Source organism: Tamandua tetradactyla, chromosome 8 (genome assembly GCF_023851605.1).
Source record: "Tamandua tetradactyla isolate mTamTet1 chromosome 8, mTamTet1.pri, whole genome shotgun sequence".
In the NCBI taxonomy this organism is placed as follows: Eukaryota; Metazoa; Chordata; class Mammalia; order Pilosa; family Myrmecophagidae; genus Tamandua; species Tamandua tetradactyla.
In genome coordinates this window covers 77,965,719-77,982,488 of record NC_135334.1, presented here as the reverse complement: position 1 = coordinate 77,982,488, position 16,770 = coordinate 77,965,719, and the positions used below count along the sequence as shown (strand labels likewise).

The window sequence follows — 16,770 nt, the reverse complement described above, 5'->3', positions numbered from 1 at the left end:
GTTGAGGGAAAATCCAAGTTTTTGTGCCTGTGCAGGTGAGTCGGTGGTGTGGTCAATGCTTAGTGTCAGTGGTGTGGTCAAGGCTTAATGGGGAACACTGGAGAAGGAATAAGTTTGAGGAAGAAAATAAGAGTTCAGTTTTTGACATATTATTATGAGATGTCTGTTAAACTTTAAATATAAAATTGTATATTTTAGATATACTAATTTAGATACACAAATAGATATATAAATTTGTATACTTTTGCATTCATAATTTATCATTTTTAAACCACTTTTTTTTAAGAGAAGGACTGTGATTCTCTAACACCCCTGGACTTCAGTACAGTGTCTAATCCATATTAAGCACCACTATATGTTTGCTGCAAGAAAAATGCAATAAGTGAATACATGAAATAAGTGCTCACCTCTTGTCCTGATTAGTTGTGCTGGAGATCTGTATTCACTGGCATCAGAGTGACAAAAAGAACATGGAGAGGGATCTGGTGGAAGCAAGAAATCTATAGAAGACAGTGACAGCACTGGGATTATTCCTCCTGAAAGGAAGTCATAGGGAGTTTTTCCTAGAAATAAGATGCAATGGTCCATGATAGGTAACAACAGGTGTTTTTCCATTTCCACTTAGAAAGAAACAGAGAAACCCTTTCATCAACTCTGAGTCAGGCCTAATTTACAATATAATTTCAATATCCACATCAGAGGATATACACGTGAGACCTAAAGAGGAAATTCCTGAATAGAGGAGCTTTCAGTATTCAGTAATTAGCTCTCTACCTTACCATGCGTTATAAATAATCTTTTATTTCAATTAAATATTTGCTGAATTTTTTTTAATGAACAGTATTAAATGAACACAGTTCTTTATAAATGAGTAATAGCAAATGGAACCATGCCTAAGCACAAGAACTTAGACTAGATATCTCATTCTTGAGCTAGGGAAACCATTCCCGCAATGGTGAAACTTTCTGTAAACATCCTCTTAGGACTAAAGTGGAAGAGGATTTTTGAAGAGAGAGAACATATCCTAGATACTGAAGAAGCCATAAGGAGCTGCTATGAATACAATGTTTTCTGATATATTTGCTGCTTGTGACTGGCACATAAAATGTATTTAATATATGTGCTGAGTGAATGAATGGCTGTTTAGCTTGTGAAAAGAAAGGGCAGAGCTGATGCACCAGACTCTGTGGAGACCAGGCCATATAAAGAGAGGGTGTCTGCCAACCTGACACCTGTGGATGCTGACCACAGACAGATCGAGGAAGGCCTGGCCTGGCCATGCAGGTGCTGGTCAGGAGAAGCAAGGTAGCCTTTTCTCGTGACCTGAGTAAAGGATTTTACAGATGGTCTCTCCTCTCCTCCGGGCAGCGCAGGCCCTGATCCTTTCTCTGGCCCTGGTGCTCTGCATAGGTTCTGAGAGTCAGAAATGGAAGAGATTTTATGGGGATCCTGGGTTTCAAGACTTAATTTTGTAAATGAAAAAGCTGAAGCCAGTGTAGAAAATGCATTAGCCTGAGGTCTCCGAGGTTGCTAGGGATGGAGCAAGAATGAGAATTCAGGCCACCTCCTGTCGGGTTCACTGATTTTTCTGGGCACATATGTACCCCCTTCTTCTTCCATTTTCTCCTTCTCCTCTCACATGCTCACCGCAATGCCTGCCCCTGAAACCCTGGCATGGAGAATAGGGAAGACTCACACAATACTGCTAGTTCTAGGAAAGTGAAACCTGGAAGTCTGTATTGAAGAAGGAAGAAGGTAGATGAGGGGAAGCACCAGGTCAGCGAGAGGCACCAGACAAGTCTGTCAGGGCAGAATTTATCCTCCTTCTTCCTTTGTGCATGTGAAACACTGTGGGTCCAGCTGGAAGAAACAAAGAGTCCCCAGGGTGAGTGCTCTGTGGGCAGGAGCCTCTCATTACTCTTCTCCTTGACCTTTTTTCTCCCACAGGTGCATCTGAGGCTGAAGATCTCTAATGTTATAAGATTCACTCCCCAGATTTTTACCACTGAGAGATGTCTGATGCAGGAAAAGCAGTGCTGTCCTGCTGCCATTTCTCCTGCCCTATGAAGAAACTGATTCCTGTCATGTCATCTCACTTACTCCCTAGCTTTATCAATTAAAGTGAACCCATAGTTTGCCAGAGAAGCTGCAGGTGGCATATGGGAAGGGTGCCCTATGCAACCTCTTGGCTGTCTTCTACATTGCTTATTCACCTTGTTTCACAAGGCTCATCACAACCACCTAAATGCCTTTCATTCCTGTCTTTTTTCCTTTCTTCTTATCAGATCATTTATTTGCCCCAAGTCTCTTCCAGCTATGGTGCCCTTAAGCCCAGTTGTCATTCAGGTTACAATTTTTCACATATATACTCCCAACTAGGAATACAGCTCTCAGGCTTTCCCAAGGCTCTTGGATTGCCCTTGAATCCACAGGTCACTCATTAACAAGCCCTTTGACAAGCAGCCCTTCCCCCAGCTGTTCTTCTCTTCTTTCATTCTTTACTCTTCTGGTGGAAAATATCATCATCTTTTAAGAAAATCAATTTGTATTCTTTGATGTGGTCAGACCATGTACATACCTCCCTTATTTTCTTTTGTTACAACACACACATAAGTTGGTATGGAGCAAATATTATATCCTTCAATTTGGAATGATTAATCAGAGTTGTGTATGGGTGAACCTTCAAAACAAGGGATATAGATCCAAAGTGAGGACAGAGGTCCATGAAGCCTATGAGATATCGATATGAGCAGGGCACAAAGAAGAGAGGGCACAATCATAAACCAAGTAAATAATAATGGTCATGGCCAGAGTCCAGGCAGACAGAGTCAGGGTGACATGACAGGATGCAGAGGGCAGGATAGCTTACCAAATTATATAGGAAGGGGAAGTTGAAAATTTCTGTTCAGGCTTGCAGGAGAGTAAATTCAGAAAAAATACCAGAGAAATTTGAGAAAATTTTGCATTTATTGATAACATAACCTTGGCTATTCCTAGAGAAAATCTAAGTAGGAAGGGGAAAACAGCAACAATGCTGCTATAATTTCCATCAACAGCTTCTGCTACTCTTTCGGCATATCTATGACATTAAATGGCACAATGATTGTAAGTGCAATGAAAGAGATGTAGAAAACAAGTAATGTGAGTAGAGGTGGGTGACTGGCCTACCTGGAAAGGATAAGGAAAGAATCTGAACTGAGCCGTGAAGACTTGGTAGGAATTGCTAGGAGATAGGGATTTTTGGAAAGGCACATTCAGGAAGAAGAAGTAGCACAAGCATGGAAATATATGGAAAGGAAAGGTTTATATTTTAATAACTATAATATTTTCTATTATTCAAATATAACATTTAAGAGAGGTTGTGGGAATGAGACAGTAGAAGCAAGCAGAGACAAGACTAAGAAGGGTTTGCATGACATGTCAAAGACTATACATTTTGATGATTGGGTTTTAAGAATTCAAAGGAGAATTATCACTTTTATATAGAAGATTGTTAGTGATAGGCAGAAAGAATTTAAAGTTTCCCCTCAAGAAAGAGGATATTTTGATGTACAGAGCTTGGTGAGAATATTTAATTGATAACTTTTCACATACCTAAATACTATTGGATGAATAACCTGCCACTTATCTAAAGATGTAGCATTTACCTTATTAATATATTTTATTAGCATCTAAATAATAACTTTTTACTCTATTTTTCTGAAGTATTAGGGGCTAAAGACCAAGCAATAATTTTCTTTTCTTTAAAGAAACCTTGAGTGCACAGGTGGTTCAATGGTAAAATGCTTGCCTTCCATGCAGGAGACCCGGGTTCAGTTCCTGGACCATGCACCACCCCTCCCACCAAAAGAAAGAAACCTCAACTCTTTTTGCTTCTTTTTCTTCTAAATGATCATTAGAGTTATTTTATCATATCATAAATAATCCTCTTTGAATGTTGACTACAATTACATTAAAAATTCTAATCAATTTTCATTCTCTGTACATCTATTAAGTGCCTATTCCGTGAGAAACCTGAGCAGAGCTTTATAGCTACACAGATAAACATGACATAGCCTTGCCTTCACAAAGCTCACAAGTTAGTAAAGAAAGTAGATTGGTAAACAGAGTTTATGAAACAGTGTGACTAGCTCAGGCTAGGAGGAGAGAGTTCCTGAAGGTTTCCTAGGATGGATATATTGGGGGGGGGAGGGTGTGTGGAGAAAACAACTAAGCAATAATCTTTGCTGTCAATTCTGTCTCTTGGGTAATTCTGGAATTGTGTGAATAAAAGTGAATGTGTGGAAGTGATGGTTAGAGACACATAGGTATCAATGTGTTCATATGAGTTATCCAGGCCTTATATCTGAACCCATTAGAATTTGTTACTAAAAGTATAAATGGAAGAGTATGCCTATTTGCATATGCACCATCTGTTTAGTGCATGCATTATTGTTTGCAAATGTGGCTGTGTGTGTGTGTGTGTGTATATGTGTGTGTGTGTGTGTGTGTGTGTGAGAGAGAGAGAGAGAGAGAGAGAGAGAGAGAGAGAGAGAGAGAAGGCAAGGGCAGAGATAGAGCAAGAGAGAGAGAATATATCTCTTTGTATCTGGCTCAGTGTGTATGTGAGAACTTAGCTGTTTGAGGTCACTGGTTGAATACAGCTGAACCTTCTCTGTAGTAGAGCTTGACAAAGCCTGTGGGAGAGAGACAGGAATGGATTTGAACCTTGCAAGGTTTTCAAAGGCCCACGATAAGTTGTATTTAAAGGACCTTCTACTCACAACTGGTACCTGTTCCACTAAGTCAAGTTTGATGAGGTATGAGATGACTCCTGGGAAAAGGAAGGAGCCACATAAATATACTGAGGTTTCCCAGTGTGACCACCTGAGAGAGGCTTTAGTCCAAAGATGGATTTAAATATAGACCAGCTTCTTCTTCTCTACCCTAAACCCAAGGCAATAAAGTCCATCTCTTCTTTCAGCACCATCTTCCCTATCCTCTATATTTTCCACCCTGCTATGGAAACCACCAGCCAGTTTATTATTCAACCCCCACCTCCATCTCTTTCTCATGTATACATGCATACATATAACAGACACATTGACACCCACACAAACCCATAAAAAACCCTGAACCTGATGGAGACAGATTATATTTTTTCTTCTACTTTCTTAGACTTTAAAGAAGATAATTTTTGAGCACACAGATTCTTTTCTGGGCCCTTCAGTCTTAGTTATACTGACTGAACTTCGTGTACCCAATCAGACAGAAGTAAACCTATGAGACCCTTTTTGGGCAGGAAATGGCTACCAGCTCAGCTCACTCTTCCTCAATCTAGGGATCAGGCCTGTTAGAAAGAGATCTTCCTAGATGAACTCCATATTGATGTGTGGGATTGATGTGAATCTTTCAAGGTAAAAATACCTGTACAGGGTAGGATGGCCAAAAGAATCCTCCGAAGCACTCAAAGACTTAACTCTCCAAAGCAAGTCTGAAATTTCCTAAACTTCTTTCTAGGCTGATCCACCTCAAGAAATCTTTTTTTTTTTTTTTTAATTTTTTTATTAATCAGAAAAAAGAAAAGAAATTAACACAACATTTAGAAATCATTCCATTCTACAAATGCACTCAGTAATTCTTAGTATCATCACATAGATGTATGATCATCATTTCTTAGTACATCTGCATCGATTTAGGAAAAGAACTAGCAAAACAGCAGAAAAAGATATAGAATGTTAATATAGAGAAGAGAATTAAAATAATAATACTAATAATATATATATATATATATATATATATATATATATATATAAAGGAAAAAGAAAAAAAACAAAAACAAAAGATACAAACACACACACAAACAAACAAAAAACCATATTTCAGGTGCAGCTTCATTCAGTGTTCCAACCTAGTTACATTACACTTAGGTATTATTGTGCTGTCCATTTTTGAGTTTTTGTATCTAGTCCTGTTGCACAGTCTGTATCCCTTCAGCTCCAATTACCCATTATCTTACCCTGGTTCTAACTCCTGCTGGTCTCTGTTACCAATGATATATTCCAAGCTGACTCTCGAATGTCGGTTCACATCAGTGGGACCTTACAGTATTTGTCCTTTAGTTTTGGGCTAGACTCACTCAGCATAATGTTCTCTAGGTCCATCCATGTTATTACATGCTTCATAAGTTTAGTCTGTCTTAAAGCTGCATAATATTCCATCGTAGGTATACGCCACAGTTTGTTTAGCCACTCGTCTGTTGATGAACATTTTGGCTGTTTCCATCTCTTTGCAATTGTAGATAATGCTGCTATAAACACTGGTGTGCAAATGTCCATCTGTGTCTTTGCCCTTAAGTCCCTTGAGTAGATACCTAGCAGTGGTATTGCTGGGTCGTAATCCATTCTGCCATTCTATGTCTTTTGATTGGGAAATTCAGTCCATTAACTTTTAGTATTATTACTGTTTGGATAATATTTTCCTCTACCATTTTGCCTTTTGTATTATATATATCATATCTGATTTTCCTTCTTTCTACACTCTTCTCCATACCTCTCTCTTCTGTCTTTTCGTATCTGACTCTAGTGCTCCCTTTAGTATTTCTTGCAGAGCTGGTCTCTTGGTCACAAATTCTCTCAGTGACTTTTTGTCTATAAATGTTTTAATTTCTCCTTCATTTTTGAAGGACAATTTTGCTGGATATAGGAGTCTTGGCTGGCAGTTTTTCTCTTTTAGTAATTTAAATATATCATCCCACTGTCTTCTAGTTTCCATGGTTTCTGCTGAGAAATCTACACATAGTCTTATTGGGTTTCCCTTGTATGTGACAGATTGTTTTTCTCTTGCTGCTTTCAAGATCCTCTCTTTCTCTTTGACCTCTGACATTCTAACTAGTAAGTGTCTTGGAGAACACCTATTTGGGTCTATTCTCTTTGGGGTGCGCTGCACTTCTTGGATCTGCAAATTTAGGTCTTTCATAAGAGTTGGGAAATTTTCAGTGATAATTTCTTCCATTAGCTTTTCTCCTCCTTTTCCCTTCTCTTCTCCTTCTGGGACACCCACAACACGTATATTTGTGTGCTTCATATTGTCATTCAGTTCCCTGATCCCCTGCTCAAGTTTTTCCATTCTTTTCCCTATAGTTTCTGTTTCTTTTTGGAATTCAGATGTTCCATCCTCCAGTTCACTAATTGTAGCTTCTGTCTCTTTAGATCTACCATTGTAGGTATCCATTGTTTTTTCCATTTTTTCTTCTTTGTCCTTCACTCCCATAAGTTCTGTGATTTGTTTTTTCAGATTTTCTATTTCTTCTTTTTGTTCAGCCCATGTCTTCTTCATGTCCTCCCTCAATTTATTGATTTGGTTTTTGAAGAGTTTTTCCATTTCTGTTCGTATATTCAGCATTAGTTGTCTCAGCTCCTGTATCTCATTTGAACTATTGGTTTGTTCCTTTGACTGGGCCATATCTTCAATTTTCCGAGCGTCATCCATTATTTTCTGCTGGTGTCTGGGCATTTGATCAGATTTCCCTGGGTGTGGAACCCAGCTGGTTGAAAGCTTTTTCTGTGAAATCTCTGGGCTCTGTTTTTCTTTTCCTGCCCAGTAGGTGGCGCTCGTGGCGCTCGTCTGTCTGCACGGCAGTCGGCCCGGGAAACCGCGCATGGAGGCGGGGGTCGCTGGCCGCCTCGGCTTGGGAGAGTGCCGGTCCAAATTGCCCAGCTGGCCTTAGACGCCAAGCGTGACGGGAGGGCCCCGCTATCCAACGTTCCCAGTCAGACCGGGGAGCCACGTGCGTGGAGGGGACCCCAGTCGCCAGCCGCCCCGGCCGGGAAAACGCGCGCCCCTCGGGTATCTCACCGCAGCAGATTCTCCCTGCCCGTTCAGCTGTTCCAGAATGGGGTACGCTGTCTTTTTGGTCTCTGTCGTGACTCCGGGAGCTGTTTCGTATTGTTTCTGTTTCTTTAGTTGCTTTTCTGGAGGAGGAACTAAGACCCGCGCGTCTTACTAAGCCGCCATCTTCTCCGGAAGTCCCACCTCAAGAAATCTTATTCAAAAGGAGGCAATGTCCCTGGGCCTGCACTCTTTACTATTCAGTCAACAGCCACAAGTTAGTTGTAAATATATTATAGCTCACTGTGCAGACCCTGTGCTAAGTATTACAGGATACCAAGAACTAGATTTTTCTTCTAGTGAGTAGACAGTGCAATGTGTTGGAATAATGATGCTCAGAGTTTAAATATCCTTTAAAGTGTTTTAAGCAAAGTAACAAAAACAGACATGAATTTTAGGATGCTAGAGGAATGGAAAGAATTTGGAAACTTGTGAAAATGCCAAGTATAAGATAGAGAGGAGACCTTTAGGGCACATTTAGAGAGTGCGTTCTACAGGATTTGGAAATTGTCAAGGTCTGACCCAAATCTGACAAAAGCCTAGCTGGGATATTAATGTAACTATGATGTTGTAGAAGAAGAGGAGACATTTCTCAATATATTTTACAAGGTCAGAAAATGTTCGATTTCAAAATTTGACAGAGATATTTAAAAGGAATTAAGATTACATACATATAATGTCCATGAACATATATATTTATGCTTTAATCAGATAATAGCAAAAGAAAAAGCAAGGTAGTTTTACATTACTTAATTTCAAAATTTTACTGTAAATCAGCAGTAAACAAGTTAATATGGAAGCATCATAATGTAGACAAGTAATTCCATGGGACAGATGAAAAAGCCCAGAAACATATAAGTCCACTATCAATATTTGATAAAGACACCAAATATTTCAAAGCGGAAAGAATAAACTTGCAAACAAATGATGCTAGAAGAGCTGGATATCAGTAAGGAAAGAAAATGAGCTTCAAGCCTACCTGACATCTTAAACAAGAATTAATTTTGAAGCACGATAAATACCTATATGAGCGTACTACAGCTATACTAAAATTCTAAACAATCTTGAAGAAAACAGTAAATCTTCATGACCACTCTTAATTAGGACAAAATAACAACAGCATAAAAATTAATTGATAAATTAAACTATCAAAATTAACGGTCTTACCATCAAAAGACTCTATTAAGGCAATGAGAAAGCAAGGCAGAGATTAAGAAAATAAATATTTACAAGGTGTCCCTTTGACGAAGGGTTTGTATACAGAATATATAAACATTATTGAGCCTTACAAATTAATAATGCAAACAATCCAAATGAGCAAAATTAATCCAATCAATTTCAGAAAGAAAAATGTTCATGAAAAGGTACTCAAATGGCACTCAAATTATTACTCATTAAATAAATGCAAAGTAAAACCACCATGAAGTAACATTTTACAGCCAGCAGAATGGTTATAATTAAAAAGATGAATAACACTATTTGTCATTGTGAATATGGATCACCTGGACTTCTCAGTCTTGAGTGAAATTTTTCAACTGTGGAAAACATTTGAGATTTATACATAAAGTTAAACATACAGATAGCCTATGTCCCAGCAATTGAATTGCTAGATATTTATTCAAGAAAAATTAATACCATGTCTACAAAACAGGCTATACAAGAAGATTCAATGCAACTTTATTGTTGTTTAATAAAAATTTTATTGGGATATATCACAAAAAAAGTTTCTGTTTTAAAATGTACAATTCAGTGGCGCTTAGTGTATTTATAAAAGTGTGTAACCATCACTACTTTCTAATTTTAGGACATTTTCATCATTCATAAAAGAAAAGCCATTTCCATTATCAATTTCTCTCCATTCATTCTTCCCCCAAGCTCATGGAAACTACTAATTTACTTTATGTTTTCATGTATTTGCTTATCTTGGACATTTCATGTAAATGGAATCACATAATATGTAAACTTTTGTGTTTGGCCACTTTCACTTAGCAGGTTGTCAAGCCCCATCCATTTTGTAACATGAGTCAGTATTTCAGTTTTTTTTTTTTTTATGGCTGAACAATATTCCATCCAATGAATATGCGAAATTTTGTTTATCAGTAGATAGATATTTTGGTTGATTCCACTTTGGGGTTATTATGAAAAAATATAATGAATGCAATAATAATTGACACAGTCTAGATACAATGAGTAATGAAACTATACCTTGTTCTCTCTAATTGTCAATTATCACTTTTCTTTACAGCATCCCACTTCAGCAATAGATTCTCTTTTTAAGAACTCCAATAGCTTTTTAATGCACAAACCAGGTGTGTGTTATTTTCACCAGGAGAAGAGACAATTTGTTTATACCTACCCTATCCTGCCATTCTGTCTCCAAAGGGAATATTTGTAGGCACACATTCACTGGGAAATGAAAAGTTAAATCATCCCTAAAGCAAAAATATGGAAAAAATATTTGAAATTATATTATATTTATTTAAACTATATTATATTATATATTATATTTATTATAATACATAAAATCTATTATATTTCATAAAAATATGAAAAAAATATGAGAATGATTGTATCACTTCAGAGTCTTTTTGCTGCAGAAAATGGAAATTCTTCTCATTTCATTTAAGCCAAAAAGGGGGGCAGGCATTGGGGAGGTAGTCAGTTGGGTATGTATTTGGGGATTATTGCCCCCCATGGAATTTACAAGAGCCTTGAGGGTTGTTAGACTTAGAACATCAGTAGGAATCCCGACAGTCCCTATAAGTCAAGAATCAGGAATACAACAAATAAAAAGCAGAAACAAACTGACAGGGGTCTTAGGGCCAATACTGTAGAGAGTCCAGGATACCTTTTCTTTGAACACCATCACTGCTGCTGCCTTTAACAAATACTCCACATTATTTTCACATCACTCTTCAATATTCAAAGCTTCTAATTGACATCATAATTTTGTGGGGGTTGTGTTGTTGAGCTCTGACTTTAGAACATGGGAAAAAAAATCTGGCCTATCTGAATTCTCCACTGGCAGTAAGGGCTCTATCCAAGAATGGACCTACAAGGAACAAAATAAGTGGTCTTCAAAATGGAAGAAATAGGATTATGAACTGCAAACCTAAAATATGACTCATTTTCACTACAAAAACAATCCTGCACTATAGGTTTCAGTGATTGTGCAGATGCTCAGGAATATTTTTTTAAAAACTGGACCTTGGGTATATTGTTTCCTTTTTAGTGAGCCCTATTCTGTGACACAAACGGACTAATTATATATACAAGAGTGAATGTCACTCATTGTCTAGAATTCAAATGTGCAAATGTTTCAGTTTGCATAATCCAGCAAGTGCATGCCTGCCAGAGTGGATTTAAAATGCAAGAGGTTTATTAGGGTACACACTCATGAAGGATAATGGGAGAAGGCACTGGAATAGACAGGGAAAGGCTCAAACAGAGATGCATCTTCTTACACCTGTGAAAGGAGTGAGAGAAAGAAGGAGGACTACTAGGTAGGAAGAACATCAGACGTGAGTACAGTTCTGAAAAAGTTTCAACCAGGTTGTCCAGGAGCCCCATGATAAAGAAAGCTCCTTAGAGGAGTCCCATACTGGGTAGAAATAGCAATCTCTAGTATTGTCACCATGCTTTCATTGACTGTGAATAAGCTATGGAGAAAAAGACCTCAATATGAAGCAGCTAGAGGCTATCAATTATTTACCCTTTTTGTAGCAGTTTCTCTCTTAAAAGGAGATCTTACTCAGCAAAATGTTCAAATACACAGCATTATAGCATGAAATATAATAATTCATCCAACATCCTATAGGGCTCTAAGGCTGGTTTCTCAGAATGAATGCTTTATATTCTTTAGGCTATTTAGTGTTCTTCTGATTATTTAATTTTTCTAACTTTGGAGAGCATATCTATCTCATTTTTCTAAGACTCTAAGAGTCTTCTCCAAACATACCATATACTATAAGGTAGAGTTTACAGAAACAACACAATGGCAGAGGTTTCTAATTGAGACAACTGAAGACATTAATCAGCACTTTCCATTCCCTCTCTGAATGAGATCAGTGAGACAAATTTAGGCTGAAGGCTCTATATTTTAAAATTTTATTTTATAAAATTTCATTCATTGAAATGTGAGTGGGAAAGGTTGATATGTCTTTGAAAACATATAGTCAAGTGTATTAGAAAAGCTGTACAAATGAGCTGCTAAAATAATTGCTGCTAATTAGGCATGGACAAGACAACTGTAAAATACTGAGAGGCAGAAGAAAGCATAAAATTCTGAAACCATTCTTCAGTCTCATTGTATTTCAGGTGTTCAATGATCTTCACTCCATTTTGCAGAAAATAAAACTGGAAAACATTGGGAAAGTTTATGCCAATAAGATGATATGAGACTCTTGTTAAAGACTCATACTCAAATGAAGGGAACTGGTTAAATAACAAGTACTTTATTAGTGCTTGGTACAGATAGTTTTAAAGAATATCAAATTTGATTTTGGGAAAATTTTTCTATTTCCTGTAATTTATCATTTTTTTCACACATCTTGTGAGTTCTAATCATACAGTAATTATATTGTATAATTGTATAATTTTACAAAGTAAAATTATGTAATTATGGATTTAAAGTAGAAGTTTTTTGAAAGGTATAGATGATTATATATATATATTTATATAAATATATATATATTTATGTATAAACACAAGGATATAATAGAAAAAGTAAGAAGTAAGAAAAAGTAAGAAGTGGAGAAGATGGAACCAAACTCAGAGTAAAACTTGTATAATCAGCTCTTGGCCTAAATAACTGCTTTATACTGAAAAAACTATGTATTGATAATAAATAAAAAATGGGAGATTATGCTGTTAAAAAGATTATCTACCTTCTGAAGAAACTTAATAGCACTGTTTTTATTGATGATAGGAACCCTTCAAATAAAATAACAATGATGTATGCATTTTTATTTTTTTCTGATATAATTTGCTTTTCACTTAACTAGCCCACTACTGACTGCTCTTCTACTCAAATAAAAAGTTTATTATGCAGTCTAAGTAAAACTGTATGCTGTTATAAAAAAGTAACTTCATAGAAAAACTCCCTTAGTATCTGTTAGCTATTCACTTAAAGCCAAACTGAGTAAAAGTTCAATCTAAGTAAGTAATATGCTTGCTTTAAGTATGTGCTTGCTTTAAAGAGCTATTATCAAGTCCTACTCCTTGGGCAATTCAAACCACTGTAATAAGAGCATTAGATGATTACCTACTTCAACTCTTTACAACATTGCTTTGAAGGGTCTACTATAGCCATCACCATAATTTGAAGGGGAAGACTGCATCTGGGATGGAGAATGAAAAGACGATGCCAAAATGAACATATGGGTGCATATATAGGAACCCAAGCATGGATGTATCAGCTTTGATGGGCTTCTCTCTATGTATTGAAATGGTTATGCTTGAATGGATGTGTCTTTTCCTCACTGTTAACAGTGATCCCCTAAGGCTGTATCTTTACCCTCATTTGGGCATTAGCCTTTTCACTAGGAAGATAATTAATTTTAAGCATCGCATCAGGATAGGGAAGAAAAAGTAGGGAAGATAGTCTTTTCACCCCCAGCTTATGGGAGAACTCTCAGGAAAGTTCTCTACATTGAAGCATATGTGGATGTAGGGAACAGCATAGGCCATTACATATGACTGGTGAGGAAACTTTCTCCTACTCTACCGCTCTTGTTCCTACTCTTGAGATGTTCAGCCTTGATCATAATTATCCCAAAGCTCTGCTCCATTTTATAGGACTCAGAAAAATCAAAGAGTGGCTGAACTTCTTAGTCTTCTTTTTCTCATAAACTCTTTCTGTGACTCCTCTATTTTACCTGTGCAACATAAGGCAGCGCAGGAATGGAAGGGGAAATTTTTTTGGGGGGTGTCAGTAAATATACCCATTTGCAGGCATTGCTATCTTAATTCCTTTTATATTGTTTTCTATGACAGGCCGAAGGATGACTGGGCCTAGAGGGAAAGTCAAGAAGAAAAAATTGATGTGGCTTTGAATATCCTGAAGTTTTTCCCAAGAGCATGATGAAGGGATAAACTCTGATTTTAAGTTTGGAGGGTACTATATGAGAAGAGATGAGAGGACAGCTTAGGTTATCTAAATCTTGGAAAGCCTTATAGTGAACAATAACAGAGATACTTATAGGGCATGTATATTCAGAGACACAAACAAAAATTTCATTCATTTTAATAAAAAATATATTTTATTAAGGGTCAGTTATGTGACTAGTTCAGTATGGGTTAAGACTTACATGATCTTTATCATCCTGGATCACATAGTCTAGAAGCTATGAAGAAAGAAATACAAGTGTCACTCACAATTACAAGCAGACATACACTCATGTTGAATGAGAGAAAGAAAGTTCTTTGGGTTGGTCAGATATAGATCATTTACTGGTCTGGAAAATGCTCTAAAGATCTGATGTCTGCCTTCTCCATATTATTAAGAAATTCCAAGAGATCTGTAAAATTCTGTCCTTTCTGTGATCCACAGCAGCAGAGTCTACTTTGAGTGTCAAGATGACAGAGTCCAAAGACAAAGGCCATCCACATAAAGGGCAGTGACTTGCCATTGGGTGCCCCCTTATATAATCCTAGAATTTTATACCTTTTTAAATCCTGTAACAATATTTTTCTTGGTTCATTCAATTTAAAGTCTGTCATTTAAAACATAAATACTGCTTCTTCAGCAGAGCATAGGACCACACCACACCACACCACACTCACATATCAAATGCCTAGGCTGTGACCAAAATCGACTTTGATAAATACTTGGAGCAAGAAAAGACTATTTTCTTTTGTAGCCATAAGCATTTCCTCTATCCTCTCCCTTTCTTTCTACACTTTCATCAAAATGAACCACTCTTTCTCAACTCGGGTATTTTCATACACCAAGAACACCCCTCTAGTTTATCTATGATATAACCTCAAACTGAATCTCAGATACCTACTTGCTAGTTGAAGATGCATATCTTTCTTCAACAGTGTCTGGGTCTAACTCGTTAAGACAATGGTCATTAAGTATTATTATTATTATTAGATTAATATTTATCAAAAATTTTAATTGAATAGAGTTTTCATGGGTATCTTTTCCCTAGAGTTGACATCTTGAATTCAGGACAGACTAAGGTACATTGTTTCACTGAATATAGTTGTCCAGAAATAGCAACCAGTTCCTTATGTATGAGAAAGCTGGATACATGTCTGAGGTCAAGACATGTTATTGACAGGTATATCAGGGCCTCTACAAGCAGGCCATATGGAAAAATAATGGGCTTTGATTCAAATACCAGTGACTTGCACCATAAACCCAAAAGCCATATATCAGGTGTCATAGGCTCAATAAAGGTGAGTTACCCAGTGAAAACAGTAAGCATCAGTTGGGCACTTGAGATAGGTGCTTAGTGTTATACATACACTTTGTCATATGTGACTCAACAATAAATAGGTAGGGTAAGATGATATCCTAAGTGGCAGAAAAGTTGGTTTTCATTAAAATACCTTTCTCTAGTTGCTCCTGTCAACAAAGATGTCTGCTACCCAGGTTTTTTGAGTTATTATTCCTCAGAGAGTAGTTAGTCAAAGTCATGCTCTAGAATGAGGCAAAGAGAATAAGCGAAGTATACCACTCTGAATCTGCTTAGTTTTAATGCTATAGATGACAGGGTTCATAAACGGGGGAAAAAGGAAATAGATATAACTCATTGTGATGTGAACTACATGAGGAGCATGTTTTCCAAACCTGTGAATAAATGTAAGACCAACTACAGTTACATAAAAGACCAAGATGCAACAGATATGGGAGACACAAGTATTGAGGGCTTTGGCTCTCTCTTCTCCAGAAGCAATGTCCATGACAGTCTTGAGAATCAAAATATAGGAGAAAAAGATGATGAAAAAGTCCAACAGGACCATTGCAAACACAACCATAACTGGGTAGAGACGATTGAAGGTGATGTCAGCACAGGCTAATTTGATGACATCTTGATGTAGACAGAAAGCATGGGAAAGTACATGGGATTGACAATAGGGAAACCAGTGCAGCCGAATAATTATTGGCATTATTGACAGACCAGCCCTTGTCAATACTCCCACCCCAATCTTCATTACTCGGACGTTGGTAAGGATGAAGGTATATCTCAGGGGATTGCGGATGGCAATGAAACGATCATAGGCCATGGCAAGCAAGACACCTGACTCCACAATAGAAAGAGTATGAATAAAGTAGGCTTGAGAGAAGCAGGCCCCATAGCCAATCTCTCTGTGATTAAACCAGAGGACACCCAGTACAGTGGGCATTGTGGTCAGAGTCACCCCGAGGTCTGTGGCTGCCAGCATAGCTAAGAAATAGTACATGGGTTCATGGAGGTATTGGTCATCTCTAATGAGAAAGAGGAGAGTTCCATTGCCAAGAAGTATGCAGATGTAGACTAACAATAATGGGATAGAGATCCAGTGATATGCCTTCTCCATGCCTGGGAAGCCAGTCAGAAGGAAGAGGGAAGTAGTGGAGTTAAGCCACATTGTGAGCCTTGCAAAGAGAAAAAAAAATCCCCCCAGGTAATGCAATAGAAGCCCTTAATTTCTTAAAAGTTTCCCCTTCAGTGTGCTACCTGTCCATAAAATGTCCATCTGTTCTGACTTCCAGGAGCAGCAATAATAGAAATTCAATCATTCCTTGGAAAGTCCTATATATGGAGAATAGAATTAATAAAAAATAATTATACACATTATTCTGGGTTTACTGTAAGTAAAGCTATTGAGTAATACCCTGGAGATATAAGAGTCAGACCTTGTTGATAACCTTATAGATCTTATAACTCAGAAAATGAAGACAAAATGACA

The 16,770-nt window shown here is 37.3% G+C and overlaps 1 protein-coding gene across 1 annotated transcript; it reads right to left on the bottom strand.

Annotated features, from left to right (window-relative positions):
• Window positions 1-15,510: 15,510 nt before the first annotated feature.
• Window positions 15,511-16,449, bottom strand: OR51B6 (olfactory receptor family 51 subfamily B member 6). Its single transcript, XM_077112173.1, has one exon. It carries the CDS (start codon window positions 16,447-16,449, stop codon window positions 15,511-15,513), a length of 939 nt encoding a protein of 312 aa, XP_076968288.1.
• Window positions 16,450-16,770: the final 321 nt, after the last annotated feature.